The following is a 27,838-nucleotide window of genomic DNA, read 5'->3' as shown; positions in this document are numbered from 1 at the left end:
ATCCAAACTCGTCTTGAAATAACAACAAGACAAGTTTGCTTTTTAAAAGCAAAATCTAGACCAACGTTTTTAGTCTGGCTTTTCATTTAATTAAATTTGTTTATCCGTCTATTTATTTATATATGTTAGACTGTTTTAATGATTTGTCCTTTTTATTTTCTAGGTTGTTTTCCTTCTAATACCCAACCTTTATTTCTGGTTTTACTCGCTTCCAAACATCTCCTCTCTTCGCATTTTATTATTTTATCTTAACTATTTTGTCCTAATTTTTATTTGGTTTTTAATACCCTACCTTTTATTTCTGTTTATACTCATTTCAATACATCTTCTCTGTTTAGTTTTTTATTATTTTATCTCTATCCGTATCTCTGCTTTCCAAAGGGGGGATTTTTTTTATTGCTTTTATTCTGCAAAATACTTTGCATTACGTTGTTTCTAAGAAAAGTCCTTTACAAATTGTGTGCTGCAAAATTTACACGTATATAACTATGGTCAGCTGTTTGATGTTAGCTTCTAGCTATAGGTGCAGTCATCAAACAGTAACTGATCTCAGTAATGTACACTGCAGCGTTTTCAGGACATGATGTAATAACCAGAAAGCTCAGGAAGAAGATGGTTGACTAATAAGATTTGAAGAGGCAGTGATACAGGTAGTTTAAGAAGCCAGTACTGCACTGCACACAGCGAGTCTGTCACCTCGCCTCTGAGCAACAGAGTCGTTAACCGACATCGTTATTTCCCTCAGCGTGTGTTTTCATTTCCTCTCTCAGGTACACATTCACAGGGATTTACACCTTCGAGTCCCTTATAAAAATCCTGGCCAGGGGCTTCTGCGTGGGGAAGTTCACTTTCCTCCGGGACCCATGGAACTGGCTGGATTTCAGTGTTATCCTCATGGCGTAAGTATTATGACAAGCGTGGTTAGGATCAGCTTAACATGATCTGGCGTAGATTAAGAGGCCAAATGCTTTTAATGCTAATCAGCCCAGCAGCCTGTTAAGTCCCACTGAATTGGAGAAGAAGAGCAGAGAAATGAAGAGGGGCGTGATAATCTGGAGCTTACTGCTGTATGTTTTGATAGCATGGCCAGAAATCTCAGCTCTGCCGTTATAATGGATGTTAACCCCCCGAAAACCTGCAGTATCCTGGCTTAGATTTGTCCCATGCTTCAGTGACTTCAGCTACTTGACTTGACACCACAGAATAAAGCCTTCAGCGTTAGGTCATGCAGTGATTTTAAGCGATCATAGTATCTGTTTCTATGGAGGATTACTCACTTTTAATGATGTAATTGACGATGCTTTTAACAGAGGTGTGTGTCTGTGTCTGTGTGATGCTGTGTAGTAACTGTGCATTTGATCCTGCAGGTATATAACAGAGTTTGTAAACCTAGGCAATGTTTCAGCTCTGCGCACATTCAGAGTTTTGCGAGCTTTGAAAACTATCTCAGTAATACCAGGTAAGGCTGCCCGGGCCTGCTGCCAGCACTCCTGCCATTTGTCCTCTGTGTGTGACCGTTTGCCGTTCCCTCCTCTCCCCCCCCACCCCACCCCTTCCTCCTCCCCCCTTCCCGTGACCCTCCTCTTGTCTCGTCATGCCATGTGTGCGGATGCCTGATTTGTGTGCGTGTGCGTATGTGTGCGTGTGTCCCACTCCTTTTTTTTCCGAAATGCCCCTCTACTACAACCCCCACCCCACCCCACCCCACCCCCCTTCCTCCTCCTCCTCCTCCCTCTCCTTCCTCCCCCCTCCCTTCCCTTACAGATATGTCACAGAGTTTGTGGACCTGGGCAATGTCTCAGCACTGCGAACCTTCAGGGTTCTGCGAGCCCTGAAAACTATATCAGTCATCCCAGGTGAGAGAGCCATCAAGGCCCGTAGGGTTGATGAAATGCTAATGGCTAACTGGCGTTTCGCTAACATCCAAGCACCCCGCCCCCCCCTCTCAGCTCATCTCACTGTAGCTAAGCCTGATGACGCCCGTCGCCGTCCCTCATGCTGCCTTCGTCCCAAGGCCAGTAAAAGCTGGAATCTGGCTCCAATCTGCACAGATTGACAGGATTCTTAGCTTTTAGAAACATCCTTTAAGGCAGAATTCTTTTTGGTTGAAATCTATTCTTGCCTTGGGAGCCTTACAAGTAGATTTTGTGCACTATTTCTTTTTTCCTTTTTTGCATGAGACATTGCAAAAGCCGATTTTCTGGTGGCAAGCACTTGTGTGTGTAGGGTTCCTCCTCACCTTGTTTTTCCTGTGCATGTCTTGTTCAATGTTGTGTGTTTCTTTGGAGAAATTGTGATATGGTGAGTGGTGGTTGGGTTATGGCACTAACACTATTCACATCACAAACTAACCAAAAGGTCACATGTAAACCATCCAGGAAAACTGTCATTGGCTGTTTGTATTAAGAGAATCATCCAATTCCACAACACGTATTATTTACTACATTTAGACCTAGTTTAAAAGTGTTGGGCTCTGTTTTTGTGGCAGTGCGAAGCCTAGTACAAGCAGCACAATCTATTTTTCTGACCTTTAAAAGCATTTTGCCTGTGTCTTTGGTATTTATTAGCTCATGGCTCAGTGGTGGGAGAAGCTGCAACAAGATTGAACATGGTGTTTTGGTGAATATTGAGTGGTTGATGTTGAAAATAGACAAACACCACGTCATTTTGTTAAAGGGATAGTTTGAAGTTTTGGGAAATGTGAAATGACACCACTCTCTTTACAGTAAATATGAAGCTGGAGCTAGCAGGCAATTAGCTTAGCTTAGCAATAACCTGGGGACTGAGAAGTAGGAAAGAAGGGAAAAGTAGCTAGCAGGGCTAACACCTCTAAAGCACTAATTAACCCATTGTATCTTGTTTGTCTGAACCAAAAGCCAAAATGTAAAAACAATAAATTGTGGTTGTGTGGCTGTTGTGTGCAACTTGCTGTTTTTACATTTAAACTTAACTAAAACACAATTAGATCATTAGTTAACTTTAAAGGTGCTAATGTACAGATTATTATTTGCCTCGGACAAGGACATAGCTAGGCTAGCTGTTTCCCCCTCCTGCCAGTTTTGATGCTAAGCTAACATCCTGTTTGAACCAAAAGCCTAAATGTAAAAGCAAGTTGTGTGTGAAACTTGTGGTTATTATATTTAAACAAAAACACAAAACAATGACATCATTAGTGAACTTTAAAGGTGCTTTATTTTAGCCTTGGACATAGCTAGGCGAGCTGTTTCCCCTTCCTGCCAGTTTTAATGCTAAGCTAATGCTAAAATAATCAGCTAAAAGTGGTATCAATCTCCTCATCTATCTATGTGTATTTCCCAAAATGTTAAACTATTCCTTGAATGAATTGTTGCTTCCATCAACAAGCACAAACTAAATACTTGACTCACAGAGCAACACATCGGACTCGCCCCCCCCCCCCCCCCCCCCCACACACACACACCACAATATTATTTTCTACTTACCTCATGCTCCACTACAGCTGCATGAGAGCGGTATGAAACCAGCGATGTAACTGGCTGAGAGAATAACAATTACTCAGCAAAATCACCCTCCAGTTTTAATTCCCCTTCACTTAATGATCTTGTTCATCATGCTGTGCCTATATGGATATAAACAGCCTGTGCACTTGGATAGGTCCCCATTGACCTGCTGCTGCGCGCCGGGTCTTTGCAACCGCACTAAAACAAGAGCTCAGTGGCTTTACAACCAGAAAACAACTGCACAGATTTATAGAGTATTCTGCTCGTTCTTCCTGGTAAATAGATACAAAAACACAACAACACATGTTTCTCCAGTGGTTTATCCATGATTAGCAGTGATCTGTGTGAGCGTGGTTCCTGTATGACAGCAAGCAGTTCATACAGGAACCTCCACTGCAGATCCCCCTGGCTGCTTGCTCCTGTAAGCTCTTATTAGTAGCGTCTTCTCTATACAAGCTTGTGGCTGTAATTAGCGGGCAGTAATCACTCTGCGGTGTCCCCTTCCCGCCCCCTCGCCCTCTCTCACGTTCAGGCTTGAAGACCATCGTCGGCGCCCTGATCCAGTCGGTGAAAAAGCTGTCGGACGTGATGATCCTCACCGTGTTCTGCCTCAGCGTCTTCGCCCTCATCGGCCTGCAGCTCTTCATGGGCAACCTGAGGCAGAAGTGCGTGCGTAAACTGCTCTTCACCAACAGCAGCAATATCACCGCCGACGATATGATGTTTTTCAACGGCACCCTGATGGAAAGCAACAGCACGTCTGTGCAGAACGCCACAGAGAACCCCTTCAACTGGACAGAGTACATCAACGACGAGAGTAAGCCGAGTGACACGGCGTGAACGTGGCGTTACATGTCTGCCAGGCGCACAAGGGGGTTAACCAGGGTCAAGTTAGCATCCGCCCCAGACGGCCTGAGTCAGATACTGGCTACTGCACATGCAGAGACGGGTCAGAGTGGCGGCGGTGGTAGTGTAGGGGGAGGTCAGGCCTGCTGCCATGATAGGGAGTGACAGCAATGGCTGGGAGCAGAGGCTGTGCTCTCTAACAAGGGCTGGTGGGAGAACGCAGCAAATGTGGCGGATAATCGCCGCAGCAATAAAACCCTCTACTTTCACCCCCCCCCCGCCTTCCTTCATCATTCTCCCGTGGCCCATCTGTGTGGCATGAGCAGCCTAAAGTGCTAGAGGAGGGTGAGTCACTGACCGCCAGCGGGATCGAGAGGAGACGGGCACCGGCTACATGACAAGCTGCTGCCAGAGCGAGAGGGAACGAGGAGAGAGAGACAGCCGGTTAAAGCCTGGCATCGTTATAGTTTCAATGAATATAGAGAATCTGATGTGATTGTGAAAGTGGAAGACTGCTTTGAAAGTCAGGGTGACTAAGGGTGACTCATGTGGTTGGGTGTTAAAACAAACAAAACAACCAAATCCTGTGATGTGTCTCTGACTTACCGTCGCTCTGTCTCTTCTCCTCTCCAGATAATTATTATTACCTCCCTGGCCGTAGGGACGCTCTGCTCTGCGGGAATGCCAGTGGCGCTGGGTAAGACTTGACATGTTTTATTTATATGGCCAATTAGATGCACCACAAAGCTGAGCATACACAATTAGTGTCGACACTCACCACCACGCTGAGGCGTCGCAGGAGTCTGAACCGGTTAACTACGGCTGCTTTTCATTTAAATGTGTTTTAGCAAATGTGGAGAAAGTTCTTCCTCCATGGAAAGTTTAAGACGCTTAAGAAGCTCCATGTTTTACACTCTTCCTGTTTTATTTTGAAGTGTTGAACAATGACAAGATATATTTGTGGTTTAAAGAACCAAAAACCATCTCAGTGTAGTTTCACATCTCCTCTCTCAGGCTTCTCTCTGGAGCTCTAGTAACAACAGGTCAGTCAGCCAATCAGAAGAGAGGAGGCGCTGAGCCTCTCTTCTGATTGGCTGACCGTTTTTCTGAGTGATCCAATAAAAGTATAGCAGATTTCAGGTAAAAACACTCAGAGAAACCAAATCCTGCAAGGTTTGGATGGTGGGTCCAGGTGGGCGGAGCTTGGTGACTGCTTTGTTGTGACATCACAAAGTTACAGGAAGTCCTGACGGCTGGTTTTAAGGCTCAGTTTCTGAATACAGGCTGTGTGCATTTCTCTGTGGACTGAGGCTTTGATACTTTCACAGTATTAATATAGAAGCTAGACCTGATCAATAATCACACTACACATGGACAGAGACCTTTACACTGGACCTTTAATACACAAATGGCAGCTAAACACACTGTAACGTATATGATTTTTTTAATGTTGAAAAAGAAGTACATGTGGCACCTTTAATGCTAAATATTAGCATAACACCTGTGTGTCCTGACAGGCTCTGTCCAGAGGGCTTCCTGTGTCTGAAAGCAGGTCGTAATCCAGATTACGGCTACACCAGCTTCGACACCTTCAGCTGGGCCTTCCTCTCTCTGTTCCGACTCATGACCCAGGACTACTGGGAAAACCTCTACCAGCAGGTTGGCAGAACCATCAGTCAGCAGAGATATCCAGTCAGTTCAATAAGATGAATTCATAACAACAACCCTCTCTCTCCTTTCCTCTCTCCCGACTGTCTCGGATCCGTCAGACTTTGCGCGTGGCAGGGAAACCCTACATGATCTTCTTCGTGCTGGTGATCTTTCTGGGCTCCTTCTACCTGGTCAACCTGATCCTGGCCGTGGTGGCCATGGCGTACGACGAGCAGAACCAGGCGACCATCGAGGAGGCCCAGCAGAAGGAGGAGGAGTTCCAGGCCATGCTGGAGCAGCTGAAGAGACAGCAGGAGGAGGCACAGGCAAGAACATTCATCTTTGTCTTTTCAAAAACAAGTCATGATTCGATTACAGGCTCCCAGCTGATCAGTGTTTCCATTTCATCTCATTTCATTTGAGAGTGATCTCATTGAGAAAGGATCCATTCACAAGTACATTAAGAAAGTGATGTTTTTAACTGCGCAGGGTTTAACATAGACGGTCTCTTTGCACGTATGTGGGGAGGGGGGCTCTGTTGATTTTTCAGCTTAGAGTCTTGAGCCAGCTGCCATAAGCAGCGTTGCCCCTAGCAACCGCTGTCCTGGATGACTGACACCCCCCTGCTGCACCCGTGGTGTCAGGAGGTTGACCTGCAGAAATGAGGTGGAAATGATCAGTTGGCCACTGTGTGCAAGTGGAAATACTGGATAATGGAAATTTACCCACTGTAGCTCTGACTGCTGAGTTTAATAATCTGCCTGTCGTCCGTACGAGACGCTCGTTACCGAGGGAGAACCCGTCCTGATGTCACTGAGCAGCCGAGCAGTTAGGACAGGAACACACTGGATGCGTCGCGGCTGCGGAACGTCTTGGTTTTCATCTTAACGGGTTTGAGCATCTCACCCGTGTGTCACGCGTGATCTACAGAGTCGGCGTCTCGCCTGTTTTTCACACTTGACGCACGTCTCCCGGCAAAAAAAAGACCGGTTGATGTCATTTTGACGTCATACCAACGTAAAACTGACACCTTCTGAATCTGAATATGTCACAAAAATGAAAAAATATAAATATACAGTATATTATAACAATTATAGCAGTTACATATGGAGACAGTGAGACTTTACTAACGTTTTCTGTCAAAGTATAAATCAGAAATTAATTTATAATGAAGAGAAATCCAACGTTCAAGTGCCCTGCAAGCTCTATGTAGCTGCAGCAACGCAGGCAGTGTGTTCCTGGCGTCACTTTGAAACTTATGACGACAGAGCCAGAGAGTCTATTTCTGTCCCACTACACATGGAACAAGTGCATGTGCACGGTCGGAGGCTGAATCTGATAAAACTAAGTGTAGAGGCCTCAGATGATGCACAGCAGAGACGTACTCGTCCCCCAGGGAGTGGATCTGCAGTTGCCAGGAGGTTATGTTGGAGTAGCTAATGAGATGAAAGAGAAATTATATTCTGGTTAAAAAATATAAAGTGCATCTATATATGTGCATGAGATAAAAATTAATGAGAAATGGTGAAAATACAGTAGGACGGATAAACAGATGAAATAATGAGCTAAAAAGTGATGGATGAACACAATAGTCGTTTAAAAGTAGCAGATAATTGGTTGACATGTTCAGCTTCTGCCACTCTAAGTGGTTGTAATATGAATTGTATGTATTATTATTAACAATATCCACTTTTATTTAGTGTTATTAAACATCCACTTTAAAGTCAATTGAATCAGAACGGGTGATGGTGGGTGAAGGGGTACTTGAGCTCATCAGAGAGGGACGACGGGTTACATGACACAAAAAGTTAGCAACTGATTTATATACAGATTAATAGTGTAAGAGGATTAATAGGCCATAATTCCCCTTTATATTCTGCATTATTTAATATACAATACCACATTATCTCTATCTGATTAGTGGAAGATCAGATACCTCCGTCTTCTATTGCTTTATTGTGTTTCCTGTCAGACCTTCCTCCCACCTCTGCTCTGTCCGGCTGCTCTTTCAGGCTTAACACTGGTTTGTCAGGCTTGTGCACATTCGGGTTATTGTTGTTGGCCTTGGCATTGGAGCGAAGATAGAAGATGGAAAAAGAGGAAATAAAAAGTGTTTGAACTCATTCACATCCCCAACCTGAAAGCATTTCATTAGGAGAACACATCTCTGTGGAAAAACAGAAGTTCATGCATTTTTTTTGTGCAGTTTTGTTGACTCGTAGAAATGTTTTTCTTCTTTTATTGCAAATGCAAAGATTCATAAATGTTTTGTTTTGCATGAAAACAATCAGGCGTCCATTTTTAGACGGTGTCTGAGGCTGATTTGTCTCTTCATGCTGCTGCTGCCGCCGCCGTTCTCTCTCTCTCTCCTCCGCTCCATTCCGCAAAGAGCCTTTGAGACAGGCGCTGGGTCGCCATGACAACTGTGTTTGTGCTCCGATTGGCTGGCAGGTTGCCGCAGCAGCAGCCACGGAGAGCGGAGAGTACAGCGGGAGAGGGGGCCCCACCTCCGAGTCCTCCTCGGGGACGTCTAAGCTCAGCTCCAAGAGCGCCAAGGAGCGACGCAACAGGCGGAAGAAGAGGAAGCAGAGGGAGGAGGAGGAGGAGAGGGGGGCACTTAAGTTCCACAAGTCTGAGTCTGAGGACAGCATCAAGAGGTCGAGCTTCCGCTTCTCAATCGATGCCAACCGGCTTTCTTATGAGAAGAGATGCTCCTCGCCCAACCAGGTAAATACTTCCCCGACGGAGCAGATGACTTGTCTGTCTCTCTCTCACTGTGACTATCAGAATAAAGACAAAACATAACTTCAAATAAACAAAACAAACATGAACTCATTTCACTCATTACAGTGTATAAGTGTGTGTAAATTAAAGGATTTAAGAAATATGCTTCATCACAGAGGTGAGATTAACTATTTTAGCTCAGATTCTCCAGTTTACTCTTTAGTTTTTGTACAGATTAAACAAACAAGATGTAATCCATCAATAATAATAATAATAATGATAATAATGATAATTATGAGAAAGAAGGTCGTCTGCCTCGTTGATGTCCTGGTCTGCCCTCGCTCCTCACTCAGCGTTGAGTAGTCACTAATATATTATCGCATATTGAATTATTTATTATTATAGCTACATTATCATATTATCATATTATGATTATTACATTATCATACTACTTAGAAATTATTATTATTATAAAGATAGTACATACAAATCACCTCCACTCCCCTGGCTCTTCTCGTACAACAGTTTCATAGTATTGTCTGTACATTTGCCCATTATTGATCTTTTCTGTTAGCACCAGTCTGCTACATCATCTTTAATATATTTGTAATTTTGTTGTTTGCCAATAAAAAACAATCATATATTGACTTTGGGCAGAACTAGGTGAGTTTTTTTCCCCTTGTTCTCACTTTTTATGCTAAGCTAAGCTCTGTCTAGCTCCTCCCTGTTTTCTCAGGACCACCCAACACCAAATATGGTCATTCTGTGTCTGTCCTTCCTCCCTCTAATTTGAATTTCCCTCTCTTTTTCTCTCTCTCAGTCTCTGCTCAGTATCCGCGGATCCCTCCTCTCTCCTCGGAGGAACAGCCGCGCCAGCTTGTTCAGCTTCCGCGGCCGGGCGCGCGACATGGGCTCCGAGAACGACTTCGCCGACGACGAGCACAGCACCTTCGAGGAGAGCGACAGCCGGCGGGGTTCCCTGTTCCTGCCGCGCCGCCTCGAGCGCCGCTCCAGCGCCGTCAGCCAGACGAGCCTCGGGGCGCCGCGGATCATACTGCCTGCCAACGGCAAGATGCACTGCACTGTGGACTGCAACGGTGTGGTTTCTCTAGTCGGTGGAACGTCCGTAACAACCTCCCCTGTAGGTCACCTGCTGCCTGAGGTGACTTCATTGTTTCATGCTTTATTTTCCCATTGACCTCCCTCCAGTTCACTGTATATAATTCACATCCCTTTGTTCTGATCTTATTGATAAGTAATTAATAAATTAGTTATATGGGTTTTTGTTAAGTCAAGTTTTTAATGTTGTTTGTTATTGTCAGCAAAAGCTTTCCCACCTCTCCAAGTCCATCTGTGGTTCTCAGCTCCGAGCCCATTGGCTCCTGTTGGCTCCTACTGACTTTGTTGATCATGAACTGTTGGATAAAGTCCCGTGAAATCTGGTTCAGACATTCATCTTTTTCTCAGCATGAATGCTAATATATTTGGCAGTCCCTTAATTTTTCAGGTCAAAACTTTAATTTGGCCGATGGAGCAAATACCGACAGTGATAATTACATTTTCATCAGCTGAGGTTGAGACTCTTGACTCGTGCTGAACAGAAGAGAAAGACATACACAATAATTAATTCATTAGCCATACTGCTTTAGGGTTTTAGGGGTGGAGCCTGGTCTAATCAGGGAAATAAGTGAAAACCCCTGTGCAGGTGTGTCAAGTCATTCACATGAGCCCAACACTGATAATCTTCTCGTCCTTCACATATTTCCAGGGAACAACGACAGATACTGAGCTGAAGAAACGTCGGTCAGGTTTTCACCAGCCATCCATGGATTATCTGGATGAACCAGGGGGCCGGCAGAGAGCCATGAGTGTGGCCAGTATCCTCACCAACACCATGGAAGGTCAGGAGGTCACCACAGAGATAAATTCAACTGTATTCCAAGAGCATCGCAAGAGCGTTATAACGAAATGTGGTTATCTCTCCTTTTTCCAGAGCTTGAGGAGTCGAGACAGAAGTGCCCCCCCTGCTGGTACAGATTTGCCAACACCTGTCTGATCTGGGATTGTTGTCCAGCATGGCTGAAAATCAAGGAGGTGGTAAACATGGTGGTCATGGACCCATTTGTGGATCTGGCCATCACAATCTGCATCGTCCTCAACACCCTTTTCATGGCCATGGAGCATTACCCCATGACGAAAGAATTCAACACTGTCCTCTCAGTCGGAAACCTGGCAAGTATTTTGTGAAATGCTAACCAAGTCCGAGTGGATGAAACCGGAGAAAATAGACAGTGAAATATCTCTCCTTTGTCGTCAGGTGTTCACGGGCATCTTCACAGCAGAGATGTGCTTCAAGATCATCGCCCTGGATCCCTACTACTACTTCCAGGAGGGCTGGAACATCTTTGACGGCATCATTGTTAGTCTCAGTTTGATGGAGCTCGGCCTGGCCAACGTAGAAGGCCTGTCTGTGCTCAGGTCCTTCAGACTGGTAAGAGCGCTGGGAGTCATGGTCGGCTGGTTTTTAGAGAAGCTACATTACATCATTTATCTGTGTAACTAAGTTAAGATGAACCTGTACTTTTAGGGAACACACAGACTCTTTCAACAACACTCATGTTATTAATGAGGTAATGATGTAATGAGAGCTTTTGTGCTGTACATGAAAAGCCCACTGAGAGTTGTTTTGGCCTTTGGGGCACAATGTGTTTTCTTCTGTTCACCTGATTAGCTTTCTATGAGAGCTGCTACACAATTAGTGCTTTTATCAACTGAGACTGAAAGTATATTCCCCTCGTCTCTACGTGAAAGCAAAAACAACCGCACAAAGAATTTAGTTTTGCTTTTAACGCAGCGAGTCTGAGATTTCTGCAAATGCGCTTGCTGCCTTTTTCTTTCTTACAGTTAGACGAGAAGTTTGATAGTTCACTTGCATATCTGTTCATTAAATAGGTGAGTAAGCATAGCTTAGCATAAAGCATGGAAGCAGCGGGAAACAAGAACATAAAAACAACAAGTTGAGGTTCTCTCTGTGTGACTTCCTTGCATCTTGTTACTTGGGTTGGTAGGTAGATTTTTAACGTTTGGACAGAGCAGGGCTAGCTGTCTTTATGCTAAGCTAAGCTAAACGTCTCCTGGCTCTAGCTACATGTTTAATTATGTTTCCCAAAATGTCAAACCATTCCTTTTAACAAATAAAATGTGCTGTGGCAGTGGTTTCAACACCATCCCATATTTAAAAAGCACTCAAAGTCTAAGCCACAAGTTAACTTACGAGGAAAACATCCTTTTAATTTCCTTTTTACAACAGCTGAGGGTCTTCAAACTGGCCAAGTCATGGCCCACTTTGAACATGCTGATCAAGATCATCGGCAACTCGGTGGGCGCTCTGGGGAACCTGACCCTGGTGCTGGCCATCATCGTCTTTATCTTCGCCGTGGTCGGCATGCAGCTGTTCGGCAAGAGCTACAAGGAGTGTGTGTGTAAGATCTCAGACGAGTGTGAGCTGCCTCGCTGGCACATGCACGATTTCTTCCACTCCTTCCTCATTGTGTTCCGGGTGCTGTGCGGAGAGTGGATCGAGACCATGTGGGACTGCATGGAGGTGGCGGGACAGTCGATGTGCCTGATAGTCTTCATGATGGTCATGGTCATTGGAAACCTGGTGGTATGGTCTTTGTTTCCTTTCCATAATAATGAGAAGAAAATTACATATATTCAATGTTGTGGTATTAATCATGTATTTATTGGCTGAATTGATTTTCCCTGCCTGATGTCCATTTCTTTCCAGGTTCTAAACCTGTTCCTGGCTCTCCTCCTGAGCTCCTTCAGCGCCGACAACCTGGCGGCAACCGACGACGACAGCGAGATGAACAACCTGCAGATCGCCGTGGGCCGCATCCAGCGGGGCATCGCATTCGTCAAAGCCACGGTGCGGCAGTTCCTCCAGAGCCTCTGCTTTGGAGGGGGCGGTAAGGGATCCGGTCTGGCCGAGGAGAGCAAACCCTTAGACGAACTGCACAGCAACGGCAAGGGCAACTGCATCTCCAATCACACCTCAGTGGAGATCAGCAAAGACCCCGGTGGGGTGTACATGACGGAGGGCAATGGACGGCCTGGAGGAGGGCTGGTGGTAGGGGTCAGGGCTGGTGGGGACACTACGGTGAAGTACCCCGTAGAGGAAAGCGACTACATGTCATTTATTCATAACCCCAGCCTCACAGTGACGGTGCCCATCGCTGTGGGCGAGTCAGACTTTGAGAACCTGAACACAGAAGATTTCAGCAGCGACTCGTCGGACATAGAGGGCAGCAAAGAGGTAAGACGAATGGCTTTGATTGGACGACCGATGTGTCTGTCAGCTTGTAGGAAACCTCTTGAGTCGCACAGATTTTGTATTTGATTAGCTCCTTTATAATTTAACTCAAGTCAGTTGAGTTGAAATGGATAAGTTTGAAAATAACCTGCTGACTCACTTGTGCATGCATCATGCTGTGCTACTGAGGGAATCTTCTGGAGAAGCAGGACAACAAGAAACAGCAATGACAAATAACAATTATAACAGAGTGTATGTGTCAGTGTGTCAGTGTGTTTGTGTGCAGTGACTCACTATCAGGCACACCTGCAAAAGAGACTGCATAATTAATGTGCAAATGTGTGCATGTGTTAAAGATGAAGCAGCAAACTGTTAATTCAGAATTTAGCGAGGTGATCTAAGCTCTTTCTGAGTAATAGTGTACCAAAACTGATTATCAGTACACATCAGAAACTTTATCAAATATTATAACATATGAACAAAATCAAATACTTCCCCTTTTGATTTGCATGAAAGTCTGGAAATGTGCTAACCGGCTTTTTTGCCGACAGTTAGACGAGAAGTTTGATACCACATTTGTATATCTCTCCGTGAAATATTTAGCAAAAGCTAGCAGGTGAGTTAGCTTAGCTTAGCATAAAGCACGGAATCAGGGGTGAACAGTTAAAGCTGATGAAAACAACAAGTTGTTGTTCTCTCTGGACGCAGTGATATGTGTTGGTAGGTAGATTTTTAATGTTTAGACTGAGTCACACTGGCTGTCTTTATGCTAAGCTAAGCTAAATGTCTCGTGGCTCTAGATACATATTTAGCAAATAATTATATTTATTTAAATGAATAGTTTTCAATACTTTATCCCACATTTAAAAGCAATAAAAACTACACAAAAAGTTTAAGTTAAAACTAGTTTAAAATGGATTTGAAAATAGGATTAACACTTTAAAATGGCAATTTGCATGAAAGTCTTATTACAGATTCTAACAGAGCAAATGCTAGGTATGGTTGTTAAGTGTTGCCAGGCTGACAGAGCGGTGGGACTCTGCTCCCTGGTGATGTCAACCTGCCACTGTGGGTGTGGTGCCAATCCACTGTGATTCAAAACAACTTGGGGGGGGGGGGACTATTTCTAGCCACGGCACCACATGCTCCATATATCGACTCTCTCACCACACCCTGTAGCCGGGAGCTGGTGAATTAAGCACAACTTAAGTTACAGATAGTGAGTAATTCATGCATGCAATTTGGTGTGCCTGTTGTGTGAGACGTCACGTGTCATTGCCAGTAAAAAATAAAATGAGCAACCCACATCTTTTGTACTGCATCTGTGGAGGAAAATGCTTTCAGGGGAATCTGAATTGTTTGTTGTCTGCGGCTAACTCGTTCCCCCACTGAGCCTTGTGGCTGACCAGTGAAAGCAGACTTGAGGTTGTATGCTGGCTTTTGGTGTGTCTGACTTACTTTGTTTAACCCCCCCGTTTGTTATTGCAGCTGTGTCACAGACGCTCTCAAGGTTTTCAGTGAGAGGAGAATTGTAAGACCACTTTATTGTACCATAGCACTAACCATGAGGACTGCCTATGCCATTTACAGACAAACAACATATTTTTTCTCATACCTTCAATGGATTGCCCATTTTCGTTCTTTGCCTGGTCTGCCCTCCGTCCCCCACCCCTCCCCAACCCCACCCTCTTTGCTTTACCCCACCCCCCACCCCCCACTCCCTCCCCTCTCCCAAACAGCAACACATTCAATGCTGTGAATTTTCCCTTGACCCCTCCTCCTCCCCCCCCCCCCCCATCCCCTTTCATAATTGATCTCCAAGCATCAGGCTGTATTGCAGTTACAAACCATTAGGAATGAGCAACACCACCTTTTTTTCCATTGATATATAAACTCATCTAACATGATCTTTGCTTTTGATTTCATTGCTTGATTTTTGACTTGGTTTTGGGACTTGATTGGCATCCAACACTCCGAGCTTGAGAATGAAGGAAGAGAGGAGATGGAGGAGAATGAGATAAATAAATTAAACTGATGGAGTGGAGGAATGAATTTTGCTGTAGTTTGACAAAATTCATTTGTCTGGTTCATAGCCCATGCATACGCACATGAAATACTTGTACATACTTGTTTCCTATGATACTCAAATAATAGTGGAATGATGAAAGATTCTTTACAGAACTCTTTCCTAGGAGATAATCGATCAATACTGATTTTTGCAGAGTGGCAAAACAGATAACACATGGCAGTTTTTACAGAATCAATCTGTTATTTATGATGACGCGGTAAATAAATAAATATTATCATTTTCTTTTCTCCTCAAATATAGAATTAGTAACAAAAGTCATTCTAAATTAAACTGAATTTTACAAGATATGGTACATACACACAATTATCCCATTAAGACTGAAGGTGCCTTCTGTTCTAAATCCTCAGCTCTCTTTGAAAACGACCTCCTCGGGGTTTTCTGAAAAATTTAACGTTCACTAATGCCTCTAGCTAGCGGTGATACTGGCTCCTCCCCCTCCTGCTTCTACATGCGTCACCCTGAGCCTTGGTTAGCTGGTTAGCGTCTTAGCAAGTTGGAGTCAGTGTCTGAATCTTCTAAATCGTTGTCTTTGTTGTTTTAATCCACATAACGGCTTCACGATTGCTCCTCTGGCTCAGCTTATTAGCTATTGTCCGAACCGCGACTTTAAAAACTTTTTTGCAGCTTAAAATACAGAAAACACAAACGAAATACATTTAATCCGGTCTTAATGGGTTATTGTTGATTGTTCTATGTGCTTTCATGTGTTATCCACTTTCGTTTCACTGCAACTATCTTATCATCCCAACTACAACTATAGTGAAACTTGCCATCAAAATCTGACATTTCTTATACTGATAAAAGCGTGGTAGGTTAAGAGTCAAAGTCTCATACAACCCACGTCCAGAAGAGGTAAAATGGGTCTCTTGCTGAAGGAGAGAAAGAGCGGGAGGGAAACACCCCTCCAGAAAACGATGCACTTGCGAGCAGCATGCTTCCATCATTCCCATGCCGTATTAGCTGGGTCCCACGGCAATCAGGGCTGCTGCACTGTCTAGGATGACATGTTCCTTCACACGCTAGGCAGATCAGGCACGAGGCTACACAACACCATGTTTGCCCAAAGAAAAACAGACAGGAAGCCTCACAACTCCCCCCCCCCCAAAAAAAGAAAAAGTCTCACTCTATGCAGATGATGTTGTAATGTACATTACTGCAGAAACAAAGATGGCTGTAGGGTTTCAGAGGAGTGTTATCAGAGAAGAGAGAGAGGGAAGACAGAGTGAACTGAACTTAACAACAGCAGCAACACTTGTCCTTACATGTGTTTTGCAATCACTGAGAAGAAGGACGAAAGTCATTGAGTACCACACTTAGTCCTGTATGTTTTCTGGGTATGCATGGGTGCTAATTCAATATGTTTAACAAATGGGAACAGAAAAAAAAAGAAAGAAAGAAAGAAAGAAAGAAAAGCCAGACCACATGCTGTCTTATAAACAGTGCACAGTACTGGTTTTTGCTGGTAAGCTAATGTGGTTATCCGTCTACTTCAACACAAACAGAAGAAGCTTGTACACCGCTTTCAAGGAATGGAAATGATGTGTTTTCATGTCACTGAGGAAAAAGTTTAGCGATAGCTCCCTGGGTGGATTCTACGTTGGAGGGTGGGGGATTTTTATTCATGAAAGAAATATTTTTGGAAATGGGATTAAATTATAAAAGAAATTGATTTGGGGTGTTTTTTCAGTGGACATGAAAATACTAAAGCACACGTTCTGCTTGGTACTATTTCAGGCTTGGATTGATAATGCACTGGAATACTGCATGCACTCTTCCTCGAACTGAGGTCACATCAAACGTACCCACAGTGCATTTCTGTAACGCCAACCTCCCCGTGTCATGTGTTGCCACATAATCTGATTCGAGCCCCATCAGATGAAATTAATATCAAAGCCTGTAGGTACATTTGATCGATGCTGCATGTTGATGATACGATGACGATGACTTTAAAGAGCCCAACTCTGTGAGCTATTACAGTGCCTAGTCTCCACACTGAGGTGTACAGTTGTGGCACTGGAGTACATGTGAATGGAGAATAACCAGCTCAGAAGGTTGGCTCCTAAAACCACTGAACCTCTGCGGTTACAGGCACCACGGTGTAACTTTGTGCTCTCGTCTCCTTCCTCGCCCATGCAGAAGCTCGACGCAGAGCCCCAACCTCTGAGCTCATCGGAGGGGAGCACAGTTGATATTCGCCCCCCAGGAGATGGGGTTGACTCAGTGGAGCTCGAGCCGGAGGAGTCACTGGACCCAGAGGCCTGCTTCACCGAGGGTGAGAGGGATGTGAGGGTGTGACAGGCAGGGAGGATGATGGGTAGAGGGAAAAGTGGGTCAGAGCGAGAAAGGTGGGAGACGAAAATGCTTTCCACAGCACATTTCAAGACGAGGAGTAAATCGCGTTAACTGCTTGTGCTTGGCGCCGGTGTGTCATACTCTGGGCTGAATGACAGTGAATACGAATGCTCAGCGGGACAGAAAGAGAAGTAGTCTGTGGGACTCTCTGGGTTTGTAATGTAACCTGACATTTTATCTGACGGACCTTCAGCACAAATCTGAATCTGTAAAATACCTCTCAGGAAGGAGGAGGAAGTAATTTTGTTGACCGATGGTTGGAGATGGGAGGGTGTGGCATTTACCTTACGTTTAGAATATACTCTTTCATTATGATGTAGTTGTTTTGTTCACATCTCTTTGAATTACAAGCTATTGATCTCAGATTAGACTAAGAGTAAATGTGTAGTAGTCAGACCAAGACAAATGGAATGAGTCGTTGGAGGTGACTGGTGCTCTTCTTTACATTTCTGCACAAGCTTTAATGGCACCCGACCGGAGAACCAGCCCATACACCTCATACTCCTGTGGTCCGTCTCTCACCCCCACCACCACCCCCCCACCCCCCTTTCTCACCACATTTGCCCCACGCCTGCAGGCTGTGTGCGCAGGTTCCAGTGCTGCCAGATCAACGAGGAGGGCAGCCATTATAAGAGCTGGTGGACGCTCAGGAAGACCTGCTTCATCATAGTGGAGCACAACTGGTTTGAATCCTTCATCATATTCATGATCCTGCTCAGCAGTGGAGCTCTGGTGAGTGAATGCTTTTGCATGTATGTGCACTTACATTCCTAATGCTTATTTTTCCCCTTGACCTCCTCTAACATCTTCCCTTTTTGCAGAATTCTGTAACTCACACCTCATTGTTTCCACCAGCTGCCTTCATTGTTTGTTCCACTGTGCGCAGGCGTTCGAGGACATTTACATCGAGCAGCGGAGGACCATCAAAACAATGCTGGAGTACTCGGACAAGGTCTTCACTTACGTGTTCATTCTGGAAATGCTATTGAAGTGGGTGGCGTACGGCTTCGTCAAGTACTTCACCAACGCCTGGTGCTGGCTCGACTTCCTCATTGTAGACGTATGTATATAGTTGAATGTATTCATGCAACAGGGATCTGCTTCAGATTCTCCTTCTTTGTGATGCTGTTGTTGTTTTGAGCTTTCATGAAGGTAGGACTTATCTCAGGACTGTTGCATTAGACTGCATTAGTTTTAGTTATACCACTGATTCCACTTAAGTCAATGTTGAATCACTGACATTCACAGTCTTCAGAGAATCTTCTTTGATTCATTTTTAATCACCATTAATACTTTATTATCTCTTGAACTATGTTCAGAGGGATCATTAATTACAAATGAACCGTCCTCTTCAAACACTTGAAACACCTGTGCCACCTCTGCAGAGGAGCCTTGCTCATTTCTGACATTATCTTCTCCCAGGTGTCGCTGGTCAGCCTCGTAGCCAACGCTCTGGGCTACTCCGAGCTTAGCGCTATCAAATCTCTGAGGACGCTGCGAGCCCTGCGGCCCCTGAGGGCCCTGTCTCGGTTTGAGGGCATGAGGGTAAGGACAGAAGGAATAACAGCGACATGAAAGCCACTTGTAAATGATTACTGTTCATGGGCAACCTGAAAGCATAATTACACCTGCAGTTTATTAAAGTAGTTTTAACTCCTTTTTTTAATGGTTCAAGTTGAAAATATTCAGTTAAATTGTAAAAATTTTGATAAAAAGCTGGAGCGTGTTTGAGCTCTTCCAGCTGCTTTCAGCCAGCTCATTCTTTTTTTAATTTATTTATTTGTTTAATTTTCTTTTACAAAATTTTCTTTTCTAGTCGCATTACTTTTATTTTGCTTGTGTCCTTAAACCTGTAGAGACGCGTCCTCAGCGTTTCCTCGCCCTCTGGAAAACTCCACAGTATAATTTATATTTCCGGTTCTAGACTGTCACATTGTTCTGGGTTCATGTTTGAAAACAAAAGTGTTGTCAGATGGTTTTAGATCATTCGGGGATCTGTTACTACGTCTGTAACGTTATCTTTTCCTTGCAATTCAACGCTGTACTTCTTCTCTCTGCATGACTTTCTTCACATTGTGTCGATTACTGCATACAGCCGTTCTCAGGCATTGTTTTCTGACGTTGCTTGTGTGGTGCCTTTGACCTGTAATTTTTTTCTTTGTTGTTTGTCTTTTTTCATTTACAGTCAAACAAAATGTTGTGACTTCATCCCGCCTCTCTAAGGTTTTTTTCTGTTTTGCTTTTTTACCTATCAAATGTTAACTTTTTCACCTGTCTACCTTCTTCTTTCCAACTGTCACGTTGTTAAATTCTCTTTGTAGACATGTATGGTGGCAACAGCTTTATGTGTGCACGCATGACATTTTAAATACAGCTTTGAATAATGTAGGAACACTGTAAATTTTTAAATCAGGTGTCCACATGTTTTATTTAAGACCAGTTAAGTGATTAGTTGATTGTAGTGGCCACAAATCCAAACTCAGCGTGAGCGACAGGAGAGTGCTGAGTGTGTCCGTGTGCTCCGACCTCCCCAGGTTGTGGTGAACGCGCTGCTGGGGGCCATCCCCTCCATCATGAACGTGCTGTTGGTCTGCCTCATCTTCTGGCTCATCTTCAGCATCATGGGTGTCAACCTGTTTGCAGGGAAGTACTACCACTGCGTCAACACCACGTCGGACGAGATCTTACCCATCAGCATCGTCAACAACAAGTCCGAGTGCATGAGCTTGGTCAACGACAGCGCCCGCTGGAAGAATGTCAAAATCAACTTTGACAACGTCGGTGCCGGCTACCTGGCTCTGTTGCAAGTCGTGAGTTTAACCTTAATATAAAAAGTATAAATATACGTATGCAAAAGTAAGTAAACACTGGCACATGGGATTTAAAAGTGTGTCGCAGTGGGGACGGTTGCAACACATTCTCTGTTGTCATCTGCTCTCAGGCGACGTTTAAAGGTTGGATGGACATCATGTACGCAGCCGTGGACTCTCGAAATGTGAGTCTGTCTGTGCTCAACGCATCCGTTTACTGAGCTTTCATGTCCGGTTGCGTGAACAGTGTGACACAATTACATTTCTCTTGCTCGTTCCAGTTGGAGGACCAGCCTAAATATGAAGTGAACCTGTACATGTACCTCTACTTTGTCATCTTCATCATCTTCGGCTCCTTCTTCACCCTCAACCTGTTCATTGGTGTCATCATCGACAACTTCAACCAGCAGAAGAAGAAGATAAGTTGCATTAAGTGACACTCTTAGACTTATTTTATCTCCTCCAACCACTGCTTCACTGCTTCAGTGTGTTATTTCATATATTTAAAAAATACTCGTACAAAATGAAGGAATTCTACTTTTTACCACCTTAAAAATCAAACACAGTCGTGTGTCTTATATAGTTACAACAATATATAAAGATTAGAACACAGAATACACTTTATTCAGTTAGTACGTGCTGTAGCATGAGATTCAGACGGATGTTTTTTACGTCCGGCAGCAACAAAAAATTAAATTAACTGAATTAATGTGATGGATTACCCAGTCAAACTTGTAGCTGAAGCTTTTGGAGATGCAGTAATATTTCAAAATAAAGATCAAACTCCAGAAACACACAACTGCCGTGTTGTTGCGTTGCAACAGAAGACCAGCAGGTATCAGGTCCTGCACATTCGAAGCTTGGGGTACAAAAGCAGCTGAGGCACAGATTTAGCCAAAGCAGCAGACCCACGGCTGAGTTAAAGAAAGAACTGAGCTACAGACTAATGATTATCTGGAGCACGGTGAGGACCTGCCGCTGCCGAGGATTAGTGAGGGTGCATGAGTCACTGAGAAACACCCTGCCTGCACACACACACATACACTCGCGGTGTCACAGTGCATGTAGTCTGGAAATCTGGCCTCTTTTCAACAAGGCACTAACTAGTAGGAGTGGCAACGCCCAAGAGATGGAGCGGGGGGGTGGGGGGGTGGAGGATGACAGGCAGAGAAGAGGAGGGGGAGGGGGGGCTTGCACTGCATTTGCTGTGTGCTAGCAGGTCTGACTTGATTTGACTGACTGACTGAGACACCACATCAGTTGGTGTGGTTCAGCAGCCCCACAGCCACAGCGTCACACAGATGGTGGTTCACTGCTGACACCAGTCTTCCCTCCAGACGTATCACACATTCACCGAGCAGCTCTGACAGTGAGATGTGTGCCTGGGATTCATATCTTTGATTAATGAGAACATAGTAACTGTGTCGGCTGTAGACATGTAGACATGTTGGTTAATAATTTGTTTTTTTTGACAGGCATTACTTGAGACAGAAAGACAGAAATATATTTAAAGCTCCTCCAGTGTAAAGGTCTCTGTCCATGTGTAGTTTGATTATAGATCAGCTCTAGCTTCTATATTAATACTGTGAAAGTATCAAAGCCTCAGTCCACAGAGAAACACACACAGCCTGTATTCAGAAACTGAGCCTTAAAACCGGCTGTCAGGACTTCCTGAACTTTGTGATGTCACAACAAAGCAGTCACCAAGCCCCGCCCACCTGGACCCACCATCCAAACCTTGCAGGATTTGGTTTCCCTGAAATCTGCTATATTTCTATCAGCTCACTCTCTCCTGATTGGCTCACAGACCTGTTGGTTTCTGCTTTGTTGTGACATCACAAAGTTCAGGAAGTCCTGACAGTCCATTTTAAGGCTCAGTTCTCAAATTTACATATTTAAGTTGCAATCAATAGTTTAAAACCAAATAAAATTTAGTTTACAATCATAAAAACCAGAGAAAACAATTCAAATGCGGAATTTTTGGAATTTTGCTTTGAAAAATCACCTAAACAATCAAAACGATCATTAACTATTTGATTAATCGACTAATTGTTTAAACTCTGGATAGAATTACTTTCAGGGGTATCCTTAAATACTCATACTCCTGTTCTGATCAAGTTTTATTCCTCACATAATATCATTAAACACAAAATCCAGATACGTGTTAACACCTAGCACACTCGTCCATGCTTGTGAAAAGAGTTCCTCCTACGTGGTTATAACCAGGTTTTGTTGTGCTCCCTTTTACTTCGGAGGTCAGGACATCTTCATGACAGAAGAACAGAAGAAATACTACAACGCCATGAAGAAGCTGGGCTCCAAGAAACCTCAAAAACCAATCCCTCGGCCGACAGTAAGAATCCTCCGTGCTCGTCTCTACGGACCACATGTGGAGGTGTAACACATCTTAACGCTTCCCTGCTCCTTGTCCTCCTTCTCCCCTCAGAATGCATTTCAAGGCTGCGTGTTTGACTTCATCACGAAGCAGGCGTTCGACATCGTGATCATGATCCTCATCTGCCTCAACATGGTGACCATGATGGTGGAGACGGACGACCAGACGCCGGACATGGACAAAATCCTGTACTGGATCAACCTGGTCTTCATCGTGCTCTTCACCGGGGAGTGTGTGCTGAAGATGATCTCCCTGCGTCACTATTACTTCACCATCGGCTGGAATATATTTGACTTTGTGGTGGTGATCCTGTCCATCGTAGGTGAGGAGATGTTTCAGTGGGTCTCGGCTTCGCAGTAGAGTCGTAGATAGAAACTGTGTCTTTAACGTTTTGTTCGTTTTGCTTTTTTTGCTTTTGCAGGAATGTTTTTATCCGAGCTCATCGAGAAATACTTTGTGTCCCCGACGCTGTTCCGAGTGATCCGCCTGGCCAGAATAGGCCGAATCCTCCGTCTTATCAAAGGCGCCAAGGGCATCCGGACGCTTCTCTTCGCCTTGATGATGTCACTCCCCGCCCTGTTCAACATTGGTCTCCTCCTCTTTCTGGTCATGTTCATCTACGCCATCTTTGGCATGTCCAACTTCGCCTACGTCAAGCGCGAGGCGGGAATCGATGACATGTTCAATTTCGAGACGTTCGGGAACAGTATGATTTGTTTGTTTCAGATTACCACCTCAGGCGGGTGGGACGGCCTGCTGGCGCCCATACTGAACAAGAGGGAGCCCGACTGTGACAGCCAGATGGAGCACCCGGGCAACTCCTACAAAGGCAACTGTGGCAACCCATCAGTGGGCATCTTCTTCTTCGTCAGCTACATCATCATCTGCTTCCTCATTGTGGTCAACATGTACATCGCCGTCATCCTGGAGAACTTCAGCGTGGCTACGGAGGAGAGCGCCGAGCCGCTGAGCGAGGACGACTTTGAGATGTTCTACGAGGTGTGGGAACGCTTCGACCCAGACGCCACTCAGTTCATGGAGTACAGCAAGCTTTCTGACTTTGCAGATGCTCTAGATCCGCCGCTGCGCATGCCCAAGCCGAACATGATCCAGCTCATCTCCATGGACCTGCCCATGGTCAGCGGCGAGCGCATCCACTGCCTCGACATCCTGTTCGCCTTCACCAAGCGAGTGTTGGGTGAAGGCGGCGAGATGGACGTGTTGCGCGGGCAGATGGAGGAGCGCTTCATGGCCTCTAACCCCTCCAAGGTGTCATACGAGCCCATCACCACCACCCTCCGCCGCAAACAAGAGGACATGTCGGCCGTCATCATCCAGAGAGCGTTCCGCCGCTACATGATCCGTCTGGCCATGAAGAAGGCCTCCGCCCTCTACAAGGAGCGGCTGAAGGAGGGCGTCCGCGACCCGGACAAGGACGTGATGGTCATCAGCAAGTTCACTGAGAACTCCACCTCGGACAAAACGGACATGACCCCCTCCACAGCCTCGCCGCCCTCCTACAACAGTGTGACGAAATCAGACAAGGACAAATACGAGAAAGAGAATAGGGAAAAAGAAAACAAAGGCAAAGACTTGAAAGAGCGAAAGAAATAGACTTTTTAAAAAGGAACAAAAAAATTAAAATGCATCAGAGACATGAGGGAAATTTGTTTACAGCTTCTAACTGGGGGGGGGGGTAGATACAGTAGATGTACGCTTGTGTGCTGATTGTTAAGAGTTGAGGGATGCTGTGCCAGGTAGGCCTAAAGTTAGAGTGTGGTTATGTCATTGATGAATATGTGGGGTCTTCTCACGGGGAAACAAGTAATCCAGCAGACACTGCCAGAGATCGAGTGGAACATGGAAAAGCCTCTCTGCAAAACGCTTGTGATTTTCCTATTGGTTGTTGTTACTATCTGACACACTGTACTGTGTGCACTGTTAAGTTGTCTGTAGCTAGTGCTGCTGCTACTACTATAAATCCAGTGTCTTGAATTTAACAATCGCTGTATCACAAGTACTCTGCATTTTTCTTTTTTGGTTCGTTTATTTTGGTTACGACGTTTCTTTTTTTTTATGAGAAAGAATGTTTTCTACTTTTTTGTGTCCTTATCGTGCGGATGTGTCCGCAGCTTTCACTGTAGTAAAATCACCAAGGGCAGACAAGAGTCGATGCTGGAAACGTACAACAACCGTTTGAAACCAGCACAATGCAGGGTCAGTGCCAGAGCGCTCTTCGGTCACACAGTATATACGAGGCTGAAACAACAAACATACCGCTGAAGTACAATGGACAAATACATTCTTTTCACTGGTGTGCCATCAGTGGTTGTTCAAACCTGTGCTGTGCTTCAATCTGGACTGCCATCGCCCCACTTCAGTAGAAAACAAGTCTCTCAGTGCAGAGAAGCTGAATGTATGCAAGCTGAAGGAATGAGATACTCTTAAAGGAAAGGTTCGATATTTTTGGGAAATTCTTACGATGCTCAGTAGCAGCTGAATTAGATGAGAAGATTGATATCACACTCATGCAGCTAGAAGCAGCAGACCATTAGCTTAACTCTGCGTTAACACTGAGCTAGCCTGGATAACGCTACAGCTGCTAGCACCTAATTATCATATCTTATTTTGCTTTTTTAAACCATAGACAAACAAAAATGTAAGAGCAACAAGTTGTGGTTACTTTAAGTTGCCACGGTCCCACTGTCTCTCTCTCTCTCTCCTGAGATTGATATTGATTATTAGGATATCGGTCGATAGCTGTAGCTGCTGTCAATGTAATAAAAAGCCAAATGTCCTCCTGACAAAAAGTGTTGAAACGTCTAAATCCTCTATAACATACAGTAGGCTATACTGTACGGTAAGTTTAGGGTAATGCTAGCTTAACATGAGAGTGTTAGCAGTAGCTTTTAGCAGGTGTAGAGCCAAGCTAATTTTTTCCCTCTTGTTTCCAGTCTTGCTAAGCTAACAACTTAAGCTGTGCTTGTCACACACACATGCTAGCTCCTCCAGGAGTGTTTTAAATGCTACTTACAAAAAGTTAATTGCTAATAAGATCCTTGAGCTGCTCTTCTTAGTCAAGCTTTGTTTACGATCCAAACTTGAGAAAATCTGAATCTACCGAGAGAGAAACTATGTGGAGTAAACGTACGGTCACATTAGCTTATAAAATATCACTGGTAGTTTCACGTGAAGAGAAAACTGTACTGAATGTGGATTGTTGATGTTTTGCTGTATCTGTAGTTACATGGAACTATTTCTCTGTTGGTGTAAGTCTCTGCTAACAACCAGTCCTCCATTATTAACCACTACATAGGTCATTTGTTCCAACCCTCTGATACGACCCATACGAGGGTTTCCTGAAATAATACCCCCTTTGTCGCCGTGGTTACAATAATAAACGGTCATGACTTAGGTTAGGTTTAAGCACAAAAAGTACTTGGTTAGATTTAGGAAAAGATCGTGCTTCCTTAAGATCAGGCGATCTTTGTTGTCACGGTTACAATAATAACAACGAAAACATAAACTGCTACTTTCACGTGGGGATCGAACCAGACTTCTTCCTTCTGTCATAATCACTACGACCACTAGATGTCGCCTAGCAACAAAATGTAACTATGGGTCATAATAACCTGCGGCACAGACGACCTATGGGCTCGGTTTATTTACAGGCTAAGCTAAGTTAGCTAGAGAATGGTATCAATCTTCTAATCTAAGTCTTTACAGCTAGGTTAATTAGCATATTTCCCAAAATGTCAAAATGATTTCCTTAAAGTGACACTCACATCTTACTCACATCGTACTGCAGTGTCTCCTCCCATGCATTCGTTGTCCTCCCCTTCATCCTCCACCCCCCTTCCCCTCACATCTCCCAGAGCTCTTGTAAAGAAAATATCTGAATATACTTAAAAAGAAAATGTCAATCTTTCTAACTGCTCTTAAGCTAGAACACGACAATATATCACATTTAAAAGTTATAATATCACAAATGTTTTTCATGTTGTTTAAAATTGAGAAGCGAGTGGTTTTAATGTAGTGGTTTGGTTTGTAAATAATATCGCTATTTGGGCCCACAGTATGCATCACACTTACATTTGATGTAAGAGCACTTTTTATCCCCACTGCTATGTAATACCACGTGTGGCGGTCATACATGTAAGTGTGTGTGTGTGAGAGAGAGCGTGTGAGTGTGTGTCTTCGTACGTCCATGTGTGTGTTTTGTAAGAAAGCAGAGTGAGAATGTAAGCATCTCTCTTTCTGTGAGCAGGCGTGTGTTCGTGTGCAACTGGGGTCTGCGGGTTGCTTATGTTCTACTGATATAAATAACATTTTTACTGTAGATATGAGTCCATTTTTCCATATGAGTCTTCGGGTTTGATTTACATTTTTTCTAGAACAGTTTTTTTTTTTTCCTTTCTGCGCTGTAACACATGATGAAACACATGTATGGTCCCCATATCTGTAGATACAAACCATGAAGCAATCAGTAGCCATCTCTCATTGCGCTTGTAGTGTTTTAGTGAACTGCATGCAAGAAGTGACTACTGTCCGCTCATATGGTCATATAATTTTAAAGCCAAAAGAATAAAGGACATATTTTTTGTAAATGCTTGTTTATTTTCTCCATTTACTTTCCAGCTTTTTCTTTGTTCAGTGGTTAAAAAGGTTTTTTGTTTTTTTTTCTGTGAGTGACATCAGCTCTTTGGTCTGTGATCTGAACCTGAAGTATGATTGCTAAACGTGGCGGGAACTTTGGTTGAACAGGATCATTCATGTGGTTCAAGTACATGTTACACTTAACTATGTATCAATTTGCAAAATGTGACAAGTGACATTTCTTTTTGTTATAACCAAAGATGTGGCAACAACTCACAAAATCTAGATTTCCAAAATAAAACCTATTTTGGGAAGCATATTTTGCATTGCAGGATGCATTCATTCTGAGCTGAGAGCTTGTGTTGCTGGACTCATGATGGAGAGAGGTAAGAGGCTCAGCATATTCAATGAGGTTTAAACAGTTACTTAGCTGCTGAGATGATGCTCTGTTTACAGCCTGAGGATAAGCTATTGATTATAGACAGATGCGACTCCCAGGGTGAAACTGATGGATGTCTTTTACATGATTGTTGCAGAAAGATATTTAGAAACTGATAGTACACATGAACAAATTATTTTACA

At 44.1% G+C, this 27,838-nt stretch overlaps 1 protein-coding gene across 8 annotated transcripts in view; it reads left to right on the top strand.

The window, feature by feature from the left end:
• The window catches only part of scn1lab (sodium channel, voltage-gated, type I like, alpha b), a 35,605-nt gene extending 8,030 nt beyond the window's left edge, over positions 1-27,575 (top strand). For 6 of the 8 annotated variants that reach the window (XM_056370267.1, XM_056370265.1, XM_056370263.1 and 3 more), the window contains 23 exons: positions 771-899; positions 1,765-1,856; positions 4,012-4,296; positions 4,959-5,022; positions 5,843-5,984; positions 6,095-6,301; positions 8,427-8,702; positions 9,520-9,861; positions 10,468-10,600; positions 10,693-10,931; positions 11,017-11,190; positions 12,010-12,366; positions 12,490-13,017; positions 17,240-17,375; positions 18,033-18,187; positions 18,342-18,515; positions 18,878-19,000; positions 19,990-20,265; positions 20,397-20,450; positions 20,547-20,684; positions 22,514-22,618; positions 22,712-22,982; positions 23,082-27,575. In XM_056370267.1, coding sequence (XP_056226242.1) covers positions 771-899; positions 1,765-1,856; positions 4,012-4,296; positions 4,959-5,022; positions 5,843-5,984; positions 6,095-6,301; positions 8,427-8,702; positions 9,520-9,861; positions 10,468-10,600; positions 10,693-10,931; positions 11,017-11,190; positions 12,010-12,366; positions 12,490-13,017; positions 17,240-17,375; positions 18,033-18,187; positions 18,342-18,515; positions 18,878-19,000; positions 19,990-20,265; positions 20,397-20,450; positions 20,547-20,684; positions 22,514-22,618; positions 22,712-22,982; positions 23,082-24,274 — 5,593 coding nt within the window. In that variant the 3' untranslated portion in view covers positions 24,275-27,575. Of the gene's footprint in view, positions 1-770; positions 900-1,367; positions 1,460-1,764; positions 1,857-4,011; positions 4,297-4,958; positions 5,023-5,842; positions 5,985-6,094; positions 6,302-8,426; positions 8,703-9,519; positions 9,862-10,467; positions 10,601-10,692; positions 10,932-11,016; positions 11,191-12,009; positions 12,367-12,489; positions 13,018-17,239; positions 17,376-18,032; positions 18,188-18,341; positions 18,516-18,877; positions 19,001-19,989; positions 20,266-20,396; positions 20,451-20,546; positions 20,685-22,513; positions 22,619-22,711; positions 22,983-23,081 lie in introns of those variants that run through there. The other 2 variants (XM_056370264.1, XM_056370270.1) reach the window with 2 other exon arrangements.
• Positions 27,576-27,838: the final 263 nt, after the last annotated feature.

Source organism: Seriola aureovittata, chromosome 24, assembly GCF_021018895.1.
Source record: "Seriola aureovittata isolate HTS-2021-v1 ecotype China chromosome 24, ASM2101889v1, whole genome shotgun sequence".
Taxonomy (NCBI): domain Eukaryota; kingdom Metazoa; phylum Chordata; class Actinopteri; order Carangiformes; family Carangidae; genus Seriola; species Seriola aureovittata.
This window is presented reverse-complemented; position numbering and strand designations above follow the sequence as displayed.